The 15892-nt window shown below is 60.2% G+C and overlaps 2 protein-coding genes and 1 long non-coding RNA gene across 11 annotated transcripts in view; 2 read left to right on the forward strand and 1 right to left on the reverse strand.

Annotated features, from left to right (window-relative positions):
• LENG9 (leukocyte receptor cluster member 9) overlaps positions 1 to 1376 on the forward strand; it is a 1815-nt gene extending 439 nt beyond the window's left edge. The window contains exon 1 of the mRNA XM_057496651.1: positions 1 to 1376. This exon is cut by the window's left edge and continues 439 nt beyond it. Coding sequence (XP_057352634.1) covers positions 1 to 1374 — 1374 coding nt within the window. The 3' untranslated portion in view covers positions 1375 to 1376.
• A 323-nt stretch (positions 1377 to 1699) lies between these two features.
• Positions 1700 to 12422, reverse strand: LENG8 (leukocyte receptor cluster member 8). Of its 7 annotated transcripts, XM_036883535.2 has the most exons (16): positions 12267 to 12422; positions 10716 to 10800; positions 9880 to 10054; positions 9458 to 9556; positions 8825 to 8935; positions 7860 to 8112; positions 7503 to 7644; positions 7085 to 7273; positions 6410 to 6688; positions 6198 to 6338; positions 5765 to 6050; positions 5122 to 5223; positions 4977 to 5045; positions 4750 to 4879; positions 4463 to 4670; positions 1700 to 2644 (listed from the first exon to the last, which is right to left on the reverse strand). In XM_036883535.2, the coding sequence occupies exons 2-16, from the start codon at positions 10751 to 10753 to the stop codon at positions 2482 to 2484; spliced, it is 2385 nt and encodes a 794-aa protein (XP_036739430.2). In that variant the 5' UTR covers positions 10754 to 10800; positions 12267 to 12422; the 3' UTR covers positions 1700 to 2481. The 7 variants fall into 7 exon arrangements, with proteins under 7 accessions (XP_036739430.2, XP_036739425.2, XP_036739428.2 ...); XM_036883530.2 differs by having other exon boundaries at positions 1700 to 4670; positions 7503 to 7641; XM_036883533.2 differs by having other exon boundaries at positions 1700 to 4670; positions 5765 to 6032; positions 6198 to 6314.
• A 95-nt stretch (positions 12423 to 12517) lies between these two features.
• LOC130682287 (uncharacterized) lies at positions 12518 to 15810 on the forward strand. Of its 3 annotated transcripts, XR_008995531.1 has the most exons (4): positions 12518 to 12864; positions 13857 to 13907; positions 14264 to 14463; positions 14606 to 15810. It is a non-coding gene; the product is annotated as an uncharacterized LOC130682287 (long non-coding RNA). The 3 variants fall into 3 exon arrangements; XR_008995530.1 differs by having other exon boundaries at positions 13857 to 14463; XR_008995532.1 differs by having other exon boundaries at positions 12518 to 12728; positions 13857 to 14463.
• The last annotated feature ends 82 nt before the right edge of the window (positions 15811 to 15892 follow it).

The following is a 15892-nucleotide window of genomic DNA, read 5'->3' on the forward strand; positions in this document are numbered from 1 at the left end:
CGCCAGCCTCATCCTGGGGCGCCGGAGCCGCCAAGCCGCGAGGCCCGGGCGGAGGCCGGGGCCAAGAAGCCGCCGCTGCGCACGGCCGAGGCCGTCATCCACCGCATCCGCTGGGACCCGCACCTCGACCCGGCAGACTTCTCGGTGGGCTACGTTGACCGATTCCTGGGCGTGCGCGAGGAACCCTTCAGCGCCTTCTGCTGGGACGAGCCGCTGGCAGCGCTGGGGCCCGGGGTCCTGGCCGTGCCGCAGCACCGGGTGCGCTACTTCCGCTTTCGCGGCCTCCTCGTGTGGGACCGCGCCTCGCGCACCGACTGCGTCTTCGGCTCGGGCTCGGCGCAGGGCCGTGGGCCCACCATCCTGGACGCGCTGGGTGGCGAGGACGCGCACGGACATGTAGACGCGCTCGTAGACAGGGACACACACAAGACAGGAGATGCGCTTGTAGGCGACGATGCACGTGGAGCCGAAGCCGCGCAGCACGAGGCCGCGACACCTTATGGCGTCGGAACAGGAGCGTGCAGTGAGCAGGTCCAAACTGGGATCCGGAATGCCTTGGCTGTAGACGGCGGTGGCCTCGAGGCCGCGCGCTCGGCGCTGACAGTTTCTAAGTCCCGGAAGCGGGACGTGGGCGTGGCCAGCGCCCAAGCTTTTCTGTGGACTGAGCCAGCCACGACTGCCAGGACCGTGGAGCGCCATGCCCTGGCAGCCTCAGGGTGGCCCAGAGGCCTCCCTAATACAGAAGCAGAGTGGGGTCCAGAGGCCTGGCCTGAGAACAGCACAGAGGCCCCCATGGCTGAGGCCACTGGCCCTCGCCAGCCCCGACCCACCCATTTTGTGGCCCTCATGGTGACAGACCCTGGGCTGCAGGCAGGAGTGGCCAAGGCCCAGGAAGAACTGGTTCGCACCGAGCCATCCTGTGCTGCGTTCATGGTGCCTGCACAGGCCCTGCACCTGACACTGGCCCTGCTTCGACTGGCAAGGCCCGGGCAGCTGACGGCTACAGTCTGTGCGCTGAGGCACGCGCTCTTGGACCCCGGGCTTCAGGTACCCCCAAGACTGAGGTTTAGGTGTCTGGTGCGTCAGGGCCACCGTGTGCTCTGTGCCCCCCCCTCCCCCTCCCTAGAAGGTATGGCCCAAGCACTGAGCCAAAGGCTGGAGGCTGAGGGGCTCAGAGTGCTACAGTCCCCAGGGGGGCTGCACCCCCACCTCACCTTAGCCAAGGTGCCCCGGGGTTCCCCAGTCTGCCTCCCCACAACTGGGCTCAGCCAGAGGCAGGAACTGGGGAGCCAGGCCCTGGGGAAACTCTGGCTGTGCCGCATGGGCAGAGCAGGGGACACGTACCAGCCCCTTGCTGAGGTCCCCCTGGAGTGACCGTCCTAGCCCCCCAGGGGAGACACACTGGATCTTGGGCCCAAGCAGGAGGGACAAGGAGCACTCTCTCTCTCTCTCTCTTTAATTTTTGGTTTCTCTCAAGCTTCCAAATGGTGTTCAGAGCTCCAAGGAAAGAATGAGGGAAGGAGGAGGGGAGGAGGGGAGGGAGGGAGGCGAAGGAGGGACGTCTGGAAAAAAAGCAGCCTGACAGTCCAGCTGTTTGCAAACTCATTGACCATCCTCCAGTTACATGGCAGAAGAGGGAGGGGGGGCCGAAAAGAAAAGGGGGGGAAGGAAAACTAACTTAAATAAACACACACAAAAAGAAGAGGAAACGTGACGTGAGCTGGTGACCCATGAGGCAGGGAGGGAGGGGGGTGACTGTTTACCTGTGCGGAACCAGGGCAGGTGGAGGTGGGGGAGGGAGGAAGGAAAAAAACCAGAAGAGACACTGGGGGGGGGAGGGAACATGGAGACAACTTAGTACAACTGCAGGTGAGGCGGCCCGACCGGCGGCCCGCGACGATCCCGCGCTGGCCTTCGGAGTCCTCGGTGCGGCGTCGGTATTTCTGGTGTGGGGACCGAGGCGGGGCACAGTCTATATGTGGCTCCCTTGCCCTAGACGCTGAGGCCCCGGAGGGCTGGACAACAAGAGTCTGTGGGAGGCGGGCGGGCGGTGGGCAGGTGCCCTCGCCGCGGGCGGCACGGGAGGAGCAGCCTGTCGTCTTCTGCTGGCCCCCCCAGCGTGGGACGGGCCAGCCGGGATGCCGGGTCGGTACCGGAGTACAAGCTCGAGAGAGAGAGAGAGAAAACACTGAGACAGCATTAGTGGAGGTGCAAGGTGGCCAGGCCAGCCTACAGACCCCGTCCCCAGCACCGTGCTGTCCCACCCTCGCCCAATCCTGTTCCTCTGAGGCAAAAAATAGAAATGTAGAAAAAATCTCTGTACACTCTCTCCAGTTAGGAAAAACGGGGACTGGGATGATGGCTCTTCCTGGAGCCCACTCCCCACAAATTAATTTACAACCCAAGTCCATGGCTCAAAAAACTGGCAAAGTGGTGCTGGGGGACTGCAGCCCCGCCCCCCGCCCCCATCGGTGCTGGTGCTCAGAAGGCTGACAGCTGCGCCAGGCTGAGGCGGCAGTCGATGTTGGTGTTGTCCGGGCCCGTGTAGGCCAGACCCAGGGGCTCTAGGAAGGCCCGGCAGGCGGCCTCGCCCTCGAAGGCCAGCTCGGCCTGCAGGTAGGAGACTGGCAGCGCAGGGCGGAAGCTACGGAGACAAGAGGAGAATGTGATGAGGCGGGTGGTGGGCAGGGGAGGGCCCCCAAGCAGGGAGTGGGTGCCCTCCCTTCAGGCATCCAAAGGGTTTCCGCAACATGTTACCTGCTGACCTCAGCCCCCAGCCTCCCCACCTCAGGTAGCTTGCGGGGGCCTGGGGTGAGGTTGGTGGCCCCAAGCCCAGTTGTGCCCCGGGTCTCACCCTCACTTACCTGTGCGGGGGAACGGAAAGGAGGGGGACGGGAGGGAAGGGCCCAGCTGGCTCCTCTGCTGCTGAGGGCCGGCCGGGGGCGGGGGTGCGGGCCGGGGGGAGGGGAGGCCTGCAGGCACAGGCGCAGGCACACGACAGCAGGGCTGCCGGCTACTCTGGGGACCAGCCCCTCACAACAGCCCCTGCCTGGGCCCAGGCCCAGGTGTCAGCCAGCACTTGCTGCACACCAAGGACAGCGTTTCTGGTGGCAAGAGATGGGGCATGTGCCAGGGAAGTGCTGCTCTCAGTCCTGTCACGTTAGCACTGGGTTCTCTCCCATAAGCACTCTGTATGCAGAGAACTGCAGCCGCAAAGACAGAGCCCTCGGCCAACGTCTCCTAGGGAGTAAGTGGCAGAAAGCACCTGAACTAGTCCTGACTTAAGCCTGTGCCCCGTTTGCAGCCCTGGACATCCCACCTGAGGTGGCCTCCTGGCTGCCCTATAGGGACTCGGCCCTGGGAGGGAGGCACGTGTCTAACAAAGAAAGGCGGTGTAACTTTGGGAACAGGTGGGCGTGACAGCACAAGGCCAGGGACAGGCGGGCCTCCAACAAGCACATCCACAGCTGTATTCCCAAGGCGAAGCCTGTGTAAACCAAGTGGGACACAGTGACACCCAATGACAGCCCAAGGGGCAGCGCTGAAGCTCGGGGCTGCCCTGACGGGGCCTGTCTGGCCACAGCAGTGGGCTTGACAGCCTGCAGGCCCTGTAGACACACCACCTTGCTGGGGTACCAAGTCCCGTGCACAGTGCCTCCTCCATGTCCCCACCCCAAGTTGTCTCTGCTTCCAGGACCCCTGCCCTGACTCAGCCTCGGCCTTGCCTTCCAGACCCAGGCTGGATCCTCAGACGCACCTCCTACCCTCACGTTGACTGTTCCTCCCCGCTGCAGCCATGCCCGCGGAGCCTGACCTAGCCGAGGCCCCTGGACCCACAGACCTGTCTGGCCTCAGCAAGACTGACGCCCTCTACCCTCCAGATGCCAGCACCACCCCCTAGTTGTGACAAATGCCATCTCCTGACATTGCCCCATGTCCCCAGGGGGTCTCATGTGACTGAGAACCACGGGTTCCCCCACCCCATACCCACACAGGCACATGCGCCACCTGAACAGAGGGCACTCTTTCAAAGTACTGCCAGGGTCTGGCTCCCCCCCAAGTCACGCATGTTTCCTCAAAGGAGCCCAAGTGGGCACAGAGCCTTGCCCCATTTGACAAGAAGATGCCAAGGGGAGGACCGTCTCTTCTAGTTTGTACAGAGTGGGGGGCAGTGGCAGGAGAGCTGCAGAGGGAGGACAGAGCCCTGGGAGTGGGGGGGCCAAGAGCCAGAGCGAGAAGACAGACTAGGGTCCAGGACACTATGAGCGGAGGAAGAGGAGCAGAGGAGCAGAGAGGGAACCTGCAGCAGTGGGACCGTGTGTGGGAGAGAGAAGAGTCAGGAGGCCCGGGAGCCAGAGAGGGTGCGGGAACCGGGAGCCAGAGGCCTGCCAGCCCAGGGGTGGAGGAGGGCAGGCTGGCCGGCAGAGCAGAGGCATGGGGGGTGGGGCTCAGCCTCACATACGTTTTGATCATCGCCTTGAGGGCAGCCTTCCGCTCCCGGTCTGCAAATTTGTCCACAAGGTAGCCAGACATACAGGGTGCATGACAGTAGAGTCGGAAGAAGCGGTGGTAGTTGCCCAGAGCCCAGGCTGCCCTTAGCGCCAGGGCATGGGCCACGCAAGGGTCTGCCTTCAGCTCCCGCGTCAGGTATGCCAGCTCTGTGGTGATATCTGGAATCCGAGACACAGGTGGTCAGCAGGGCCCAGCCTGGGGTCCTGGAGCTGGCCGACCCTGGATGGTGCCCCTCACCTCCTGAGTTCTTGGTGAAGATGTAGTAGAGGACCCGGTAGGCAGTGAACTCGCCCACATTGCCCGGAAGGTTCTCAGCATACAGTGACTTGAGCTGCGTCTGGCACTGGTTGAACTCCTCGTGGTCGCCCTGGTGGGAGGGGTACGGAGGGAGAGGAGGACAGAGTGAGACCAGGACGGGGAGCCCAGGGAGTCCAGGGGTACAGTAGGGTCTGGCCGACCCCTACCTTCTCTAGGGCGATGCGGGCGTGTGTCTCATATACCTCCACTGTGAACTCGGTGCGGACACCTTGTACCTGGGGCAGCAAGAAGAGGAGTCAGGCCAGGGCAGGCAGGGCCACGACTGCCAGGCACTCCTAGCACCTGCCTCACCGTCAGGTCCTGCCGGATTGACTTCATCTGCTCGCAGGCAAAGGCGTAGTCCTGCTTCTCCTTCCAGTGGGACTTGACCATGCACAGTGACCTCTTCAAAACCTGCGCAGGGGGTCAAGTGAAGGTCAGTGTGACCTCGGCGGGAGAGCAAGGGCATACTTAGTGAAACCTGTTGTGGTTCCTGTAACTCAGTGTTGTAAAATGCAGGCTGCAGCATTAAACCCACTTAGTGACTTGCTACCCATGTTAGAAAGAACTTAAAACAAGTATCATAACTATACTACAATTTTATGAAAATTAAAGGAGCTGAAACTTACAAGAGTATACACCTATGTCTCATGGGCCTTTACTACATTTCAGAAGTGGCCCCAGTGCAGACTGCTGGGGCGCAGGAGCCCTCTGCCTACCCCATCACTGGCCTGGGAGGGGACTTCCTCCCATCTCCTGCATAGGAATGAGAGGCATGGAGGCCAAGCACCTCCGGGCAAGGCTGCAGTGGCCTCAGGGCTTGGAAACATGGCAGTGCCCACTGGGCGCCATGACCCTGTCAGGCACAGGCCCCTGCCCCACCACGCGCTCCTGCGCTGGTGCCATGGGCCCTGCCAGCACCCACCTCAGGGGACCTGCCCTGCCTGGCACTTACTGTCACAGGGCGCACGGTGGATGGGTCGGGGGCGCAGGTGAGACGCAGGTAGTGCTTGGTGATGTCGGTGCAGGTGCCCACGATCTGCAGCTCCTGCCAGTCAGGGTCGGCCCCACTGCCCTCCAGGCTGCCCATCTGAAGCACCAGGGGCTCGAGGCGCAGGCGGCGGGCGTGTCCGTGCTGGAAGCGGGCGGCCCGCCTCTGCTTCTTCAGTTCCCGCTCAGGGTCCTCACTCTCCAGGACCACCGCCCTCTTGCGGCTGCGTTTGCTGGGAGCAAGGTCGTGCCTGGGATGTGGGGGCGGAGGAGAGAGGCGTCGCGCCACCCTCCGCCTCAGCCACGCTGGTGAGCTGCCTCTTCAGCGCCCCTCTGAGACACACAGCCCCTCTCCCAGGAGCCCCGATCCCAGCCACCCTCCCTCCACCCGGTCTCACCTCTTCCCACGCTGCGCCCGGCCTCGGCCCCGATCCATGTGCGCACCCCGACCTCCCCGGCCCTTGGGGGGTGGGTTCCTGCGGCCCACAGTGTGACACTCATTCCCTGAGTAGGAACTGTCAGAATCCGAGTGGGAGTCACTGCAGGGAAGGCGCGAAGGTGAGGCCTGAAGCGGCTCCTCCCCCGGGCCCCTCCCCGAGCCTGTGCCCACCTGCGGCGGAAGTGGCGGGTCGGGGACCGGGAGGACGAGCGGGAGCGGGAGTCCGTGCTGGAGGAGGAGCTGTTGTCCTTCATGAAGACATTGCGGTTGCCAAACTTGGCGAAGCTGCTGCCCCGGGCTCGGCCAGCACCCCCAGCCCCCGGTGTCCCTCGCTGGGACTGGGCACCCCCGCCCCTTGTCGTGGAGCCTGCCCCCCTAGGAGGGTGAAGGCTGCTAGGGGCCTCCCACCGCTTCTTCTTGGGGCTCTCAGCCACAGGCTCCCGAGTCAGCCTGAGGATACACAGGGCAGGGGTCACCAACCCAGCGCCCTCACCGCCCGTCCGCAGCCCGGCCCAGGGCCACGCATCGCCTCAGGCAGGGAGGGCACTCACCTGGGCGCTTAGCTACTACGCCGCAGGAACCAGAGGCAGACCCACAGCTTTCCGTGTCTGGGGGGCGCTCGCAGCCGCTGAGTCATGCACGCCTCCCAGCCCCTCAGCTCACCCCACCCCAGCACTCCTGCCCTGTCAGCTGCTGGGCCTGGGCTCCACCCCGCTGGCTTCCCGCCCCAGGGCCCCCTTTCCCGTTCCCTTCTCTGCAGCCCTCCTGGCCCCTAAAGTCCACTGGTCTGAACTCTGGCACCCAGGCACCCTTCCTGCACAGAGGGCCTCCCCCACCAGGACTGACCCCGGCAGAGGCTCCCGGCTCCAGTCGATGGTGTAGGCAGAACCGTCCTGGAGCCGGGCCTGCAGCACCTCCTTGAGCAGTTTCTCCGTCCGGTCCTTGTCCTCTTCTGACTCACAGGCCGTGAAGCAGCGCTCCACATACTCCTTCATGTCCTGCGGCCAGTCATCAGGCTTCCCAGACAGGCTGCCCCTGTGGGTGGGCGCAAAGGTGGGGCTCAGCAAGGCAGCAGCCCATGCCCCACAGAGACTTTGGCAGGACCGCTCAGCTGACACGGGTCCCACCTTTTAACACTCAACTCACTGCAGGCCCAAGGGGCCCCTCCACTTCGGGAGGGACCCCAGGCTCGGGCTGCAGGACCTGCAGGCCGTGGTGGCCTGACTGCAGAGACTGGGAGGTGGGCGTGGGCATGGGATGGTACCTATGGTTCTGGGCTTTCTCGGGGTTGGGTTGGGGGCCAAAACTGCTGTGTTGGCCCTCCGAGGTGGAAGTGAAGCTCTGGCTGGTAACAGCAAAGGGCCGCTTCTGAATGTTGAACTTGAGGCCACCTGTCCCAGGAGCTGCTATAAGGGCACAAACACTGGGGTCAGGTCTCACCCACCATCTGGGACCCCCCAGAAACAGACGCCAAGCTCCGGAGAAGAGCTCCAGTGCAGACACACCCAGTTTGACGGGGGCCGTGCCACCCACAAGGATGAGTGCCACCCACATGCCACATGCCCGGTTCTGCTGGGCCAGCCCCCGCGTCGTCTTCTCTCCACAGCCCATCGCAACTTACGCTTCATGCGGTTCCACAGCTGTTGACCCTTCTTGGGCTTGGCAGGCTCAGTGTAGGTATGAGGCCCGTAGGCCTGGCCCATGGCGGGCCCCACCTGGCTGTGCTGTGTGGCTGGGACCGTCCCAGGCTGGGGGCCGCTGTTCAGAGAATGAGCCCCGTGCAGGGCCTTGGAGGGCTGTGGGGGCTGGGCTGCTGGCAGCTGCGGGGGAGGCGCCTGGTAGGACATGCTTTCGTCCAGGCCGGGGACCTGGGCCTGCGGGAGGAAGCGTGCGCTGGGGGCAGGAGCAGAGGGGCTCTCGGGCTCTTCCCACATCATGACACCCAGCCCTCAGCCCAGTGCCAGGGCCTCCCTGCACTCCTCATCTTGAGCCCGGAGCAGCTGTGCTAGAGCCTTCTACCAACCCCCTTTCACAGCCTCACCTCAGGCTCAGACACCAAGGCCCTGTCCCACGGTCCCCAGCCAGTATTCCAACCTGAGTCCTCCTGCAAGCACCACCCCACAGCACTGCCCCGCCACCCCTGGTGGCTGTCCAAATACGCATGCTCACAGGAGCCCCACCACAGTGACCATCCTCCCTGCAGAATGGGCTGGGACACAGAGGGCTCCTGTGACCTACGACTACTCCACCAGCAGGGAGAGCTGGGGCTCACGGCTGCACGCTAGTGCAGGCCCAGATGTGCACGCGGATGTTGTGCCCAAGTGCGGGAGGCAGTGCGGAGGACAGACGGCCGCACTACAGCTTGCCCCCACCTCGCCCCAACAGCCGGCTCCTGGCCTCGCCCAAGCCCTGAGCCCGCCGTCGATTCAAAAGCCCCCCACCTTGCCCTCTCCATTCTCAGCTCAGGAGCAGCGGGGTGTGTGAGGGAGGGGGCAGCTCAAACAATGCAGGTGTCCCCACGGCTGGCCGACTCAAAGCACCGCATTCCCCGCCGGGACAGGACACAGAGCTGGGCTGGGACAGTACCTGGGTCAGAGTTCCTTGGTGCTGGGGTGCAGAGGGCTGCTGGGGCGTGGCGGAGCCGTAGGAGCCGGCCATGCTGTACTGGGACGGGGAGCCGTAGCTCTGGTACACGCTCTGCCGTAGGCACAGAGGGACTTAGTGCAGGCCCAACACCTGCCGCCTCTGCTGCCCGCTCCAGAGCCACACGCAGTCCAGGCCCTCCGCACATCGCCCACCCTCTCCGTTGCATAAACGCACCAAATTCTCGTTAAAAGTAAGAGTTAATAGATGAAATAGGGACTATCGATCCTACATCCCACTCCCACTAGTTCTCGGGAGTAATTCTTCATTACAGCACCGAGTGCCAGCTCTTCCAACCACCACAAGGGTGAACACGGCGAACACACATCCTGTCCCAGGGTCTGCACCCTAAACATACGGGGTTGTGGACAGACACATGACGTGCCCGGCGGCGGGCAAGGAAGAGAGGCTCCGTGAGGACGGGGCGCAGGGAGAGAAGGGCTCCGCGGGCGAGGGCCCAGCGGGAGGACACGGGCGCACCGACGCCCGGCGTGCGCTGAGGTGGACGGGCTCTGTGATGGCTGTGGGCGGGGCGCAGGGAGAGAAGTGGCCGGAACCGGGCCTCGCGGCACTCACCGCGGGATAATAGTAGCTGTACGGGTAGGCGTAGCTGTAGTGCTGGTACCACTGGTAGTACTGCTGCTGCAGGGCTGAGGCTTCTGCCTGGGACACGTACTGTGGAGAGAGGCCCGTGAGCCGCTGTGCTGGCGGCAGGAGCCCCGACCCATGGCCGCCCAGAGGGCAGGCCTACGGCCCGATGGCTGACTGCTAAGGGACAGGATTGGGTCCAGGCCTACCACCACTCGCGGCCCTTGGGGACGGAGGGCATGTCCCCTCTTGAGGCCGTATCCCCAGGGACAGGGACCCCAAGGACACAGACCTTGCTTCCCCCACGTAAGGGCTCCAAGAGCATCTCTCAGAGCACCCTGCCCTGGTGCTATGACAGGACTTGAGCGCAGCCCACCCCCACGTGCCCAGGGCCCACGCGGCCTCCTCACTTGTGCACTGGCCACAGGCCCACTGCTGCTGGCCTTGGCTGAGCTGCTGGCGGCCCCTGCTTTGCTGATGCTGGCCAGGGCCTGGCGGGCCTTCTCCCACTCCGGATTCTCGTGCATGGGAGTCTCCATGCCATTTTCTCTACCCGCCGTGGCCACCATGCTGTACTGAGAGGACCTGCAGGGAGGAGACACCAAGTCAGGCTTCTCCACACGACAGGCGGTGGGCAAGACGGGCAGGTGAACACCAGGGCTTGAAACCCAGCTCTCCCTCCTGCTACTTACTGGACTCTAAATTTTCTAAGCTATGCTGACAACCAGTTTGTAGTTCAGTTTTCTGTGAGGAATGAATGTGATTAACCACTTAAGGTAGTTTTCCAGGTGCCTGATATGCAGCAATTATTAGAAACTCAAAACAGCAAGATCACCAACACCCACAGAACTTAACATAAAACCTGGTGCCCAGGAGGCCTAATGTATTACGAGCCAATGAATTCTACCTGACACCCCCTCCAACCAGGAGGTTAAAAGAATAAGACATTAATAGTAACATAAATAACCTAGGGGAAGTGGTGGACACTGCCCCAATCACAGTTCCCTGGACGAATCATCACGATTTGTGAAACAAGGTCTTAACTGTGAAAACAGAAAGCTCAGGAGAGGCGAAGACGTGCCCTTCTCCACAGACAACCCAACACCTCCTTCATCCGTGGGGCCAGCAGAGGGCCTCCTCCCCATCCCACCCCCACACCCCAGGGCTGCTGCCTTGGTCCCACTCCCTGTGAGGCCACAGCCCAAGGACACAGGGTCCTGCTTCCTGCCCCTCCAGCACCACTCACCAATCTGTGCTACGCTGATCACCCACATTGGCCGCCATCTGGACCTTGGGGTGTAACGGGTGGACCTCGGGAGCCAGACTGTTCACTGTATGAGAAAAAAGATGAGTTAGGGAAGACTCAAGCAATAAACATTTAACGAAGTACTAAGAGCAGAGGTGGACTCCCAAAAACACGGGCATAAGAAGGGAGTGTGAGAAAGGAGCAGCCTTGGGGTAAGCGATCTGACAAGAACTCAGGGTGTGGGTAAAAGGGCTGCAGTGTGAGGGAGTACCCTTGGTTCCCCTCGGTGTTCTAGGTGGAAAACAGTCAGAACAGCAAGTCCAAAAGGAAAGGAACGGCCTGAGGGCAACCCTAAGACAGATGGGGGAAGATCCAGAGGGCGGAAACGGGGCCCTCAGTCAAGGAGTAAGGAGTCCACGAAGGATTCCAGGAGACTCCAAGGAGCGAGTCTAAGAGAACCCTTAAGCTGGACGCCTTAGTTAGATTTCCAAGGGGAATTCTTTAAGGAGGGAGGCACGAGAGGAGACAACATGGATAATGGAGGAAAACATCTGAGAGGAAAAAGGAGTGTCTGGGAGTTACTCCTAGAGGCAGGGAGAAGCTGAAGGTTCTTAGAAAGCTCTTAAGAGACTAATTTCAGAAAGGTTCCAGAAAGCAGAGGAGAACCAGTATGGGAGGTTCCCAGGAGCAGGGGTAGGCCTGGGAGAGAGAAGGGCAATCCTCTTGGGTGGGGGTCTGGAGAGAATATTTTGGGGATGGTAAAGAGGTTCACAACCGCCTCAGGCAGTTGAGAGTGGGGTGGAGAGAACTGCAAGAAAGTGAAGGCGAGTAGATCAAGTACTGGGGGCCCTAAACTCGAGGAGACAACTGCTAAGTATGGGTGAGCTCAGAGTCGGGTGCCCCTGGAGAACCCGACAGTCATATAGGAAGTGAGGGGCTAGGAACGGGAGCCCGAGCTGGGGAAGCCCCAGAGAGGACAAGACTCAAACAAAAAGCCAGAACGAGGGCCAAGGGCGGGGACAATGGGAGGGGAGGGCCCAGGACGGGAAGGAGACTAGGGTAAAGCCTGGGGGCCCCGGAATGAGGGTCCTGAGCGGGTCTGACGGGCGGGGGCGGAGGCGGGCGGCGGGCGCGAGGAGCACTTTGCTGTCCCGCGGGCCCGGGGAAGCGAAGGAGGGCGCTGGGTAAAAAGCTCGCCCAGGTCCTCGCGACTGACCCCGGAGGAAGACGACGGCGCGAGGGTCGCCCGGGGTAACGCCGTTTTCCCGGTGGAACCGCAGAGTCAATGGGGGTTAAAGGGACCGGCGCTGGGGTCCTAGGAATTCCGAGGACCCGGGCGCGGAGCGGAGGTCGACGGCGCAGGCGCGTGTGCGCGGCCGCGCGCCTCACCTGTTGTGCGCAGGCGCAGTGGCCGCCCGTGCCCGCCACACCCTGTCTTCGCTAGCGCGCGGCGTACGTTGGTAAGACGGCCAACAAGGCCTCAGGGCCCGGGACGTGAGGCCGGAAGGAGACGCCGTCCCCACCCACCCGCTCGGTGCTCCTCACACCCACCTCAGCCGTTCGCCCCCGGCACTCCTCAGCGGCGGCCCAAGGCGACAGCAACAGGGCCGCGCACTGCTAGCGACCCGGCTGGTTCTTGTCTTCCTTACGCTTCGACGTCCCGACCGCGGCGTCCTGACGTCACGGGGAGGCCTCGCCCAGTCTCCTCCAGCCGCACAACCAATCGGCGCCTTAAGCTTGAGTTCAGTTCGGCCCACCGCCCCCCCTCCGCCCCCCCTCCGCTATGACTCGTGGGCGCCGTAAGGCAAGTCGGAAGTCGGGGTGGGGACGGTGGCCCCGAGGGGACCTGCGCGGCGGAGTCGGCGGCCTTGCGCTCTTCCGCGAAGCCTCGTTCTGGCTCCGTGAGCGGTAGCCGTGGTTGTTTCCGAATAAACTAGTGTGACGAGAGTCGTAGACTAACCCCCGTACAGTAGCGCGGAAGCCCAGGGAAGAGTGCGGAACTCGGAGAAGCGGGTGAGAGCAGCGCCCACCCGGAAAGGGTAGCTGCCTTAGTGAATAAGGCTGGCGCGGCGCACCTGGCGGAGGCGGAGGGCAATGCAGGGCAGGTGGCTGTGAAGATAGCAGTGTCTGGGGGCCTGGGTCTGCAGAGGTGAGCAAGGAAGCAGATGCGGGAAGGCAGGTGACGTCAGGAGGAGGAATGTAGGCCATCTCCGCAAACAGGCCTTTGTTTAAACTCCGCAAGTAACCTTTTGAGCTCGCCGTCTGTTTCCGTACAGGCGGGTCCAGGGACCGGTCACTAGTTGGAGCAGGTGGTACCGCAGTGCTTACGAGGCAGCTGCCCTCCCATCTTCTATTTGAAAGTTGTCTGTTGATAACGACTATCGCTCTGTTATTGTCAGCACAGTTGATCTTTGTCCATTCTTCTATTTTGTCTTACTAAACTTCTGTTTTTAGACTAACCTTAGATTTGCAAAAGAGTTGTGCAGGTAATTCAGAGCCCTGCATGCCCTCCACCCAGTTGCACCCAGATGGCAGTCATCTTACGTTCCTGTGGTGGGTGTGTTAAAACCGAGACACTGACGTTGGCACATTACTATTAGTTAAACTGCGGGCTTTACTCGAATGTCACCACTTTTCCCGCTAATGCCTTCTTTATAAAGTGCCAGAGTCCAATCCCAACTACCCCATTGCGTTTGCCACCCCTTTACTTTGAACTGCTATATTGAAGGTGGGTTTCCTGTCCACACCCCATGGTTGGATTTCCTTTTTACCCCACTGTACAATCTCCACGTTTTAAGACGTGTTTGTACTCGTAACGTGATTATTGGTTTGGTGACGTTTTATTATCTTGTTATTGGGTCTCTATTAGCCCCATCTTTCTTTGTTCCCCATTTCCTCTTTCTCTGCCTTCTGCCGGCTTGAGCACTTTTTAAAGTATACTTTTTTAGGGCAGTTTTAGGCGGGGCTCTTGGGGGTTGCTCTGCCTCACTTCCCCTCCCCTCCTCTCCCCTGTGCTTGGAAACCCTCAGGGCGCACGGGGGCCCTTCTCCATCTCTCAGGGGTCCCTCACTTTCCTTGCCTGACATGGAGTCTCGAGTGCTGATGTTCTCCGTGTTTTGTCTGGCTTTGTTGTTGTCTCAGGAAGGAGAGCAAACCCAGTTCCCTGTTACTCCATCTTGTTTGTAAGTACTGGTACGTATCATTTTAAGATAAAAATAGTCACCTTTTGTAAAGGTTAGGCAACATGTCCTTTTCTCTTGGTTAAATCTTCCTGATTCAAGATGACTCCCGGGCCTATTAGCAGGAAATCAGGCTGCCCTTGGAAATCAGGGTACTTTGGGAATAGTGGCAAGCGCTTCAGCTTCTGACAGGGACTCAAGAGTTCGAGGCACCAGAGGGCAGTGTTTGAGAGCAAAGCAGCCAGAACAGCCCCAGCAGGGCCGGGCCCCCAGATCAGCCCAGCCTGGGGTCATGAGAAAGTGAGTCAGTGCACAGAGGCCCCAGAGCCCCTCACTGCAGACTAATCAGTTTCTCTTTCCTGGCTTCAGGCCCCTGCACAGTGAGATCGCCTTTGAACATGCCTTGCAGTGCACAAGATGGAAATGATTAGCAAGAATGGAGCTTCCCCAGTGGCAGGCGCCACACTCTATACTTGACATCTGGCCCTCTGGGGCAACAAGCCCTGACCTGAAACACTTGGGGCAGTATCCGTGTTCTGGGCTTCAGGATTTTTTCAGAATTTCAAGAGGTAACACGGTTTATATTCACACAGTACACACACAGTACCCCGCATGGCCCTGAGCAGTCCCCCCATCAGTGTGTATGCAGGGTGTAGGCAAGTGCTCACAATGGGGGCAGCCGGCTGTAAGCAGCCTCCCGCCTCCCGCCAGGTCCCGTCAGGATTTGCAGGCAGTTAGGGGAAGACTGCTGACGTGCAGAGCTCTTTGCAGAGGAGGGACTGGGGGACTGTCTTTATGCCATCCCCATTTGACGGATGAGACAGCCAAGGTCCAACAGGTCAAGCGACTGCCCACGGCCACCTGGTGGTGAGTAGCAGGCTGGGCCCTTAACCGTGGTGCTCTGTGAGTGTCCTCTCTGCTGCAGTTGTCTGTCACACCCAGCTCCATTCTCTGCCCTCTCAGGCTTTCCCTAAAATCCCACACCCAGCTGACAGCTGTCATGGTCCAGAGAGCCCTGCTGTACAGTGATTGGACTCGTCCTCCTTCCGGGACCTTTAGTGTCCAGAGCTGAACCAATCGAAGAATTGTTGCAGCAAACAGCCGTTCATATACAACCTCAGATGCCTCTGCTTTGTTTCTGTAGAATGAATTCCAAAAGGAGGAGGACTGCCTGGTCAAAGGGTCTATACAGTTTGGATTTTATCACAGGCAAGCAGATGGTTTTTTTCATAGCGTTGCAGTCCACAGCCTCAGGAGCCATGCACCGGAGGGCCTGGTCCTTCCGCATCCTGCCAGCACAGAATATTAGCGCCCTTTGAATTTGCTGATCACTGGGTAGTGAAAACATTTTTTAAATTAAGTTCCTGGTTATTTCAAATCACACTTTCTAATTCTTAGGGTTTGAGCATCTTTTCCTCTGTTGACTGTGTTGGTATTTTTACTTCATTGATGGCTTATTCTAAGTTAGGTTGTCTTTGTCTTAGTTTATGGGAGCTTTGTAGGTTATATTTATGTGTTAAGAATACATTTCTCTGCCATATGTGTTTGAAAATAAAAAAGTTTTCCCCAGACTGCCAGTCTGCCTTGTGACTTCATGGTAGTTTTGTCACTCCCATTCGTCCACCTTTTCCTTTGTCACCTTTCTGTTTCCAGCTTTAGGTGTCTTGATTAAAGTCCTCCCCCTCCAACCAGGATACACAGTGAACCAAGTTCTCCTACTTTCTCTTGTCCACATTGAAGTTTCCACCTGTCTTGCATGTAGAGTGTTTTCGTCCCAGTGGTGAGCCACTGGGTCAACAGGGCTTATAAACGGCTTGACCTCAGACTTGGGATCTGTCTTCTGTCCTACATGCGCACGCTGAGATCTATTTCTAGGCTGTCTGTTCTGTTCCAGGGTTGTCTGTCTATTACTGCATCAGAAGACAAGTACTGCTTTTAGAATCAGGGGAAAGTTATTCTTCCTTAAAAAGAGCAATCCCTTTGGATAGGGAAGGAGTA

This window comes from Manis pentadactyla (genome assembly GCF_030020395.1).
Source record: "Manis pentadactyla isolate mManPen7 chromosome 15 unlocalized genomic scaffold, mManPen7.hap1 SUPER_15_unloc_1, whole genome shotgun sequence".
Lineage (NCBI taxonomy): Eukaryota > Metazoa > Chordata > Mammalia > Pholidota > Manidae > Manis > Manis pentadactyla.

Coding starts and splice junctions, on each gene's coding strand:
- LENG8 (XM_036883528.2), bottom strand. CDS start 10,753: ATGGCGGCCAATGTGGGTGATCAGCGTAGCACAGATTG. Junction 8,113..8,824: donor ACCAAGGAACTCTGACCCAG/GTACTGTCCCAG, acceptor TTCCTCCCGCAG/GCCCAGGTCCCCGGCCTGGA. Junction 7,274..7,502: donor GAGAAAGCCCAGAACCATAG/GTACCATCCCAT, acceptor GCCCACCCACAG/GGGCAGCCTGTCTGGGAAGC.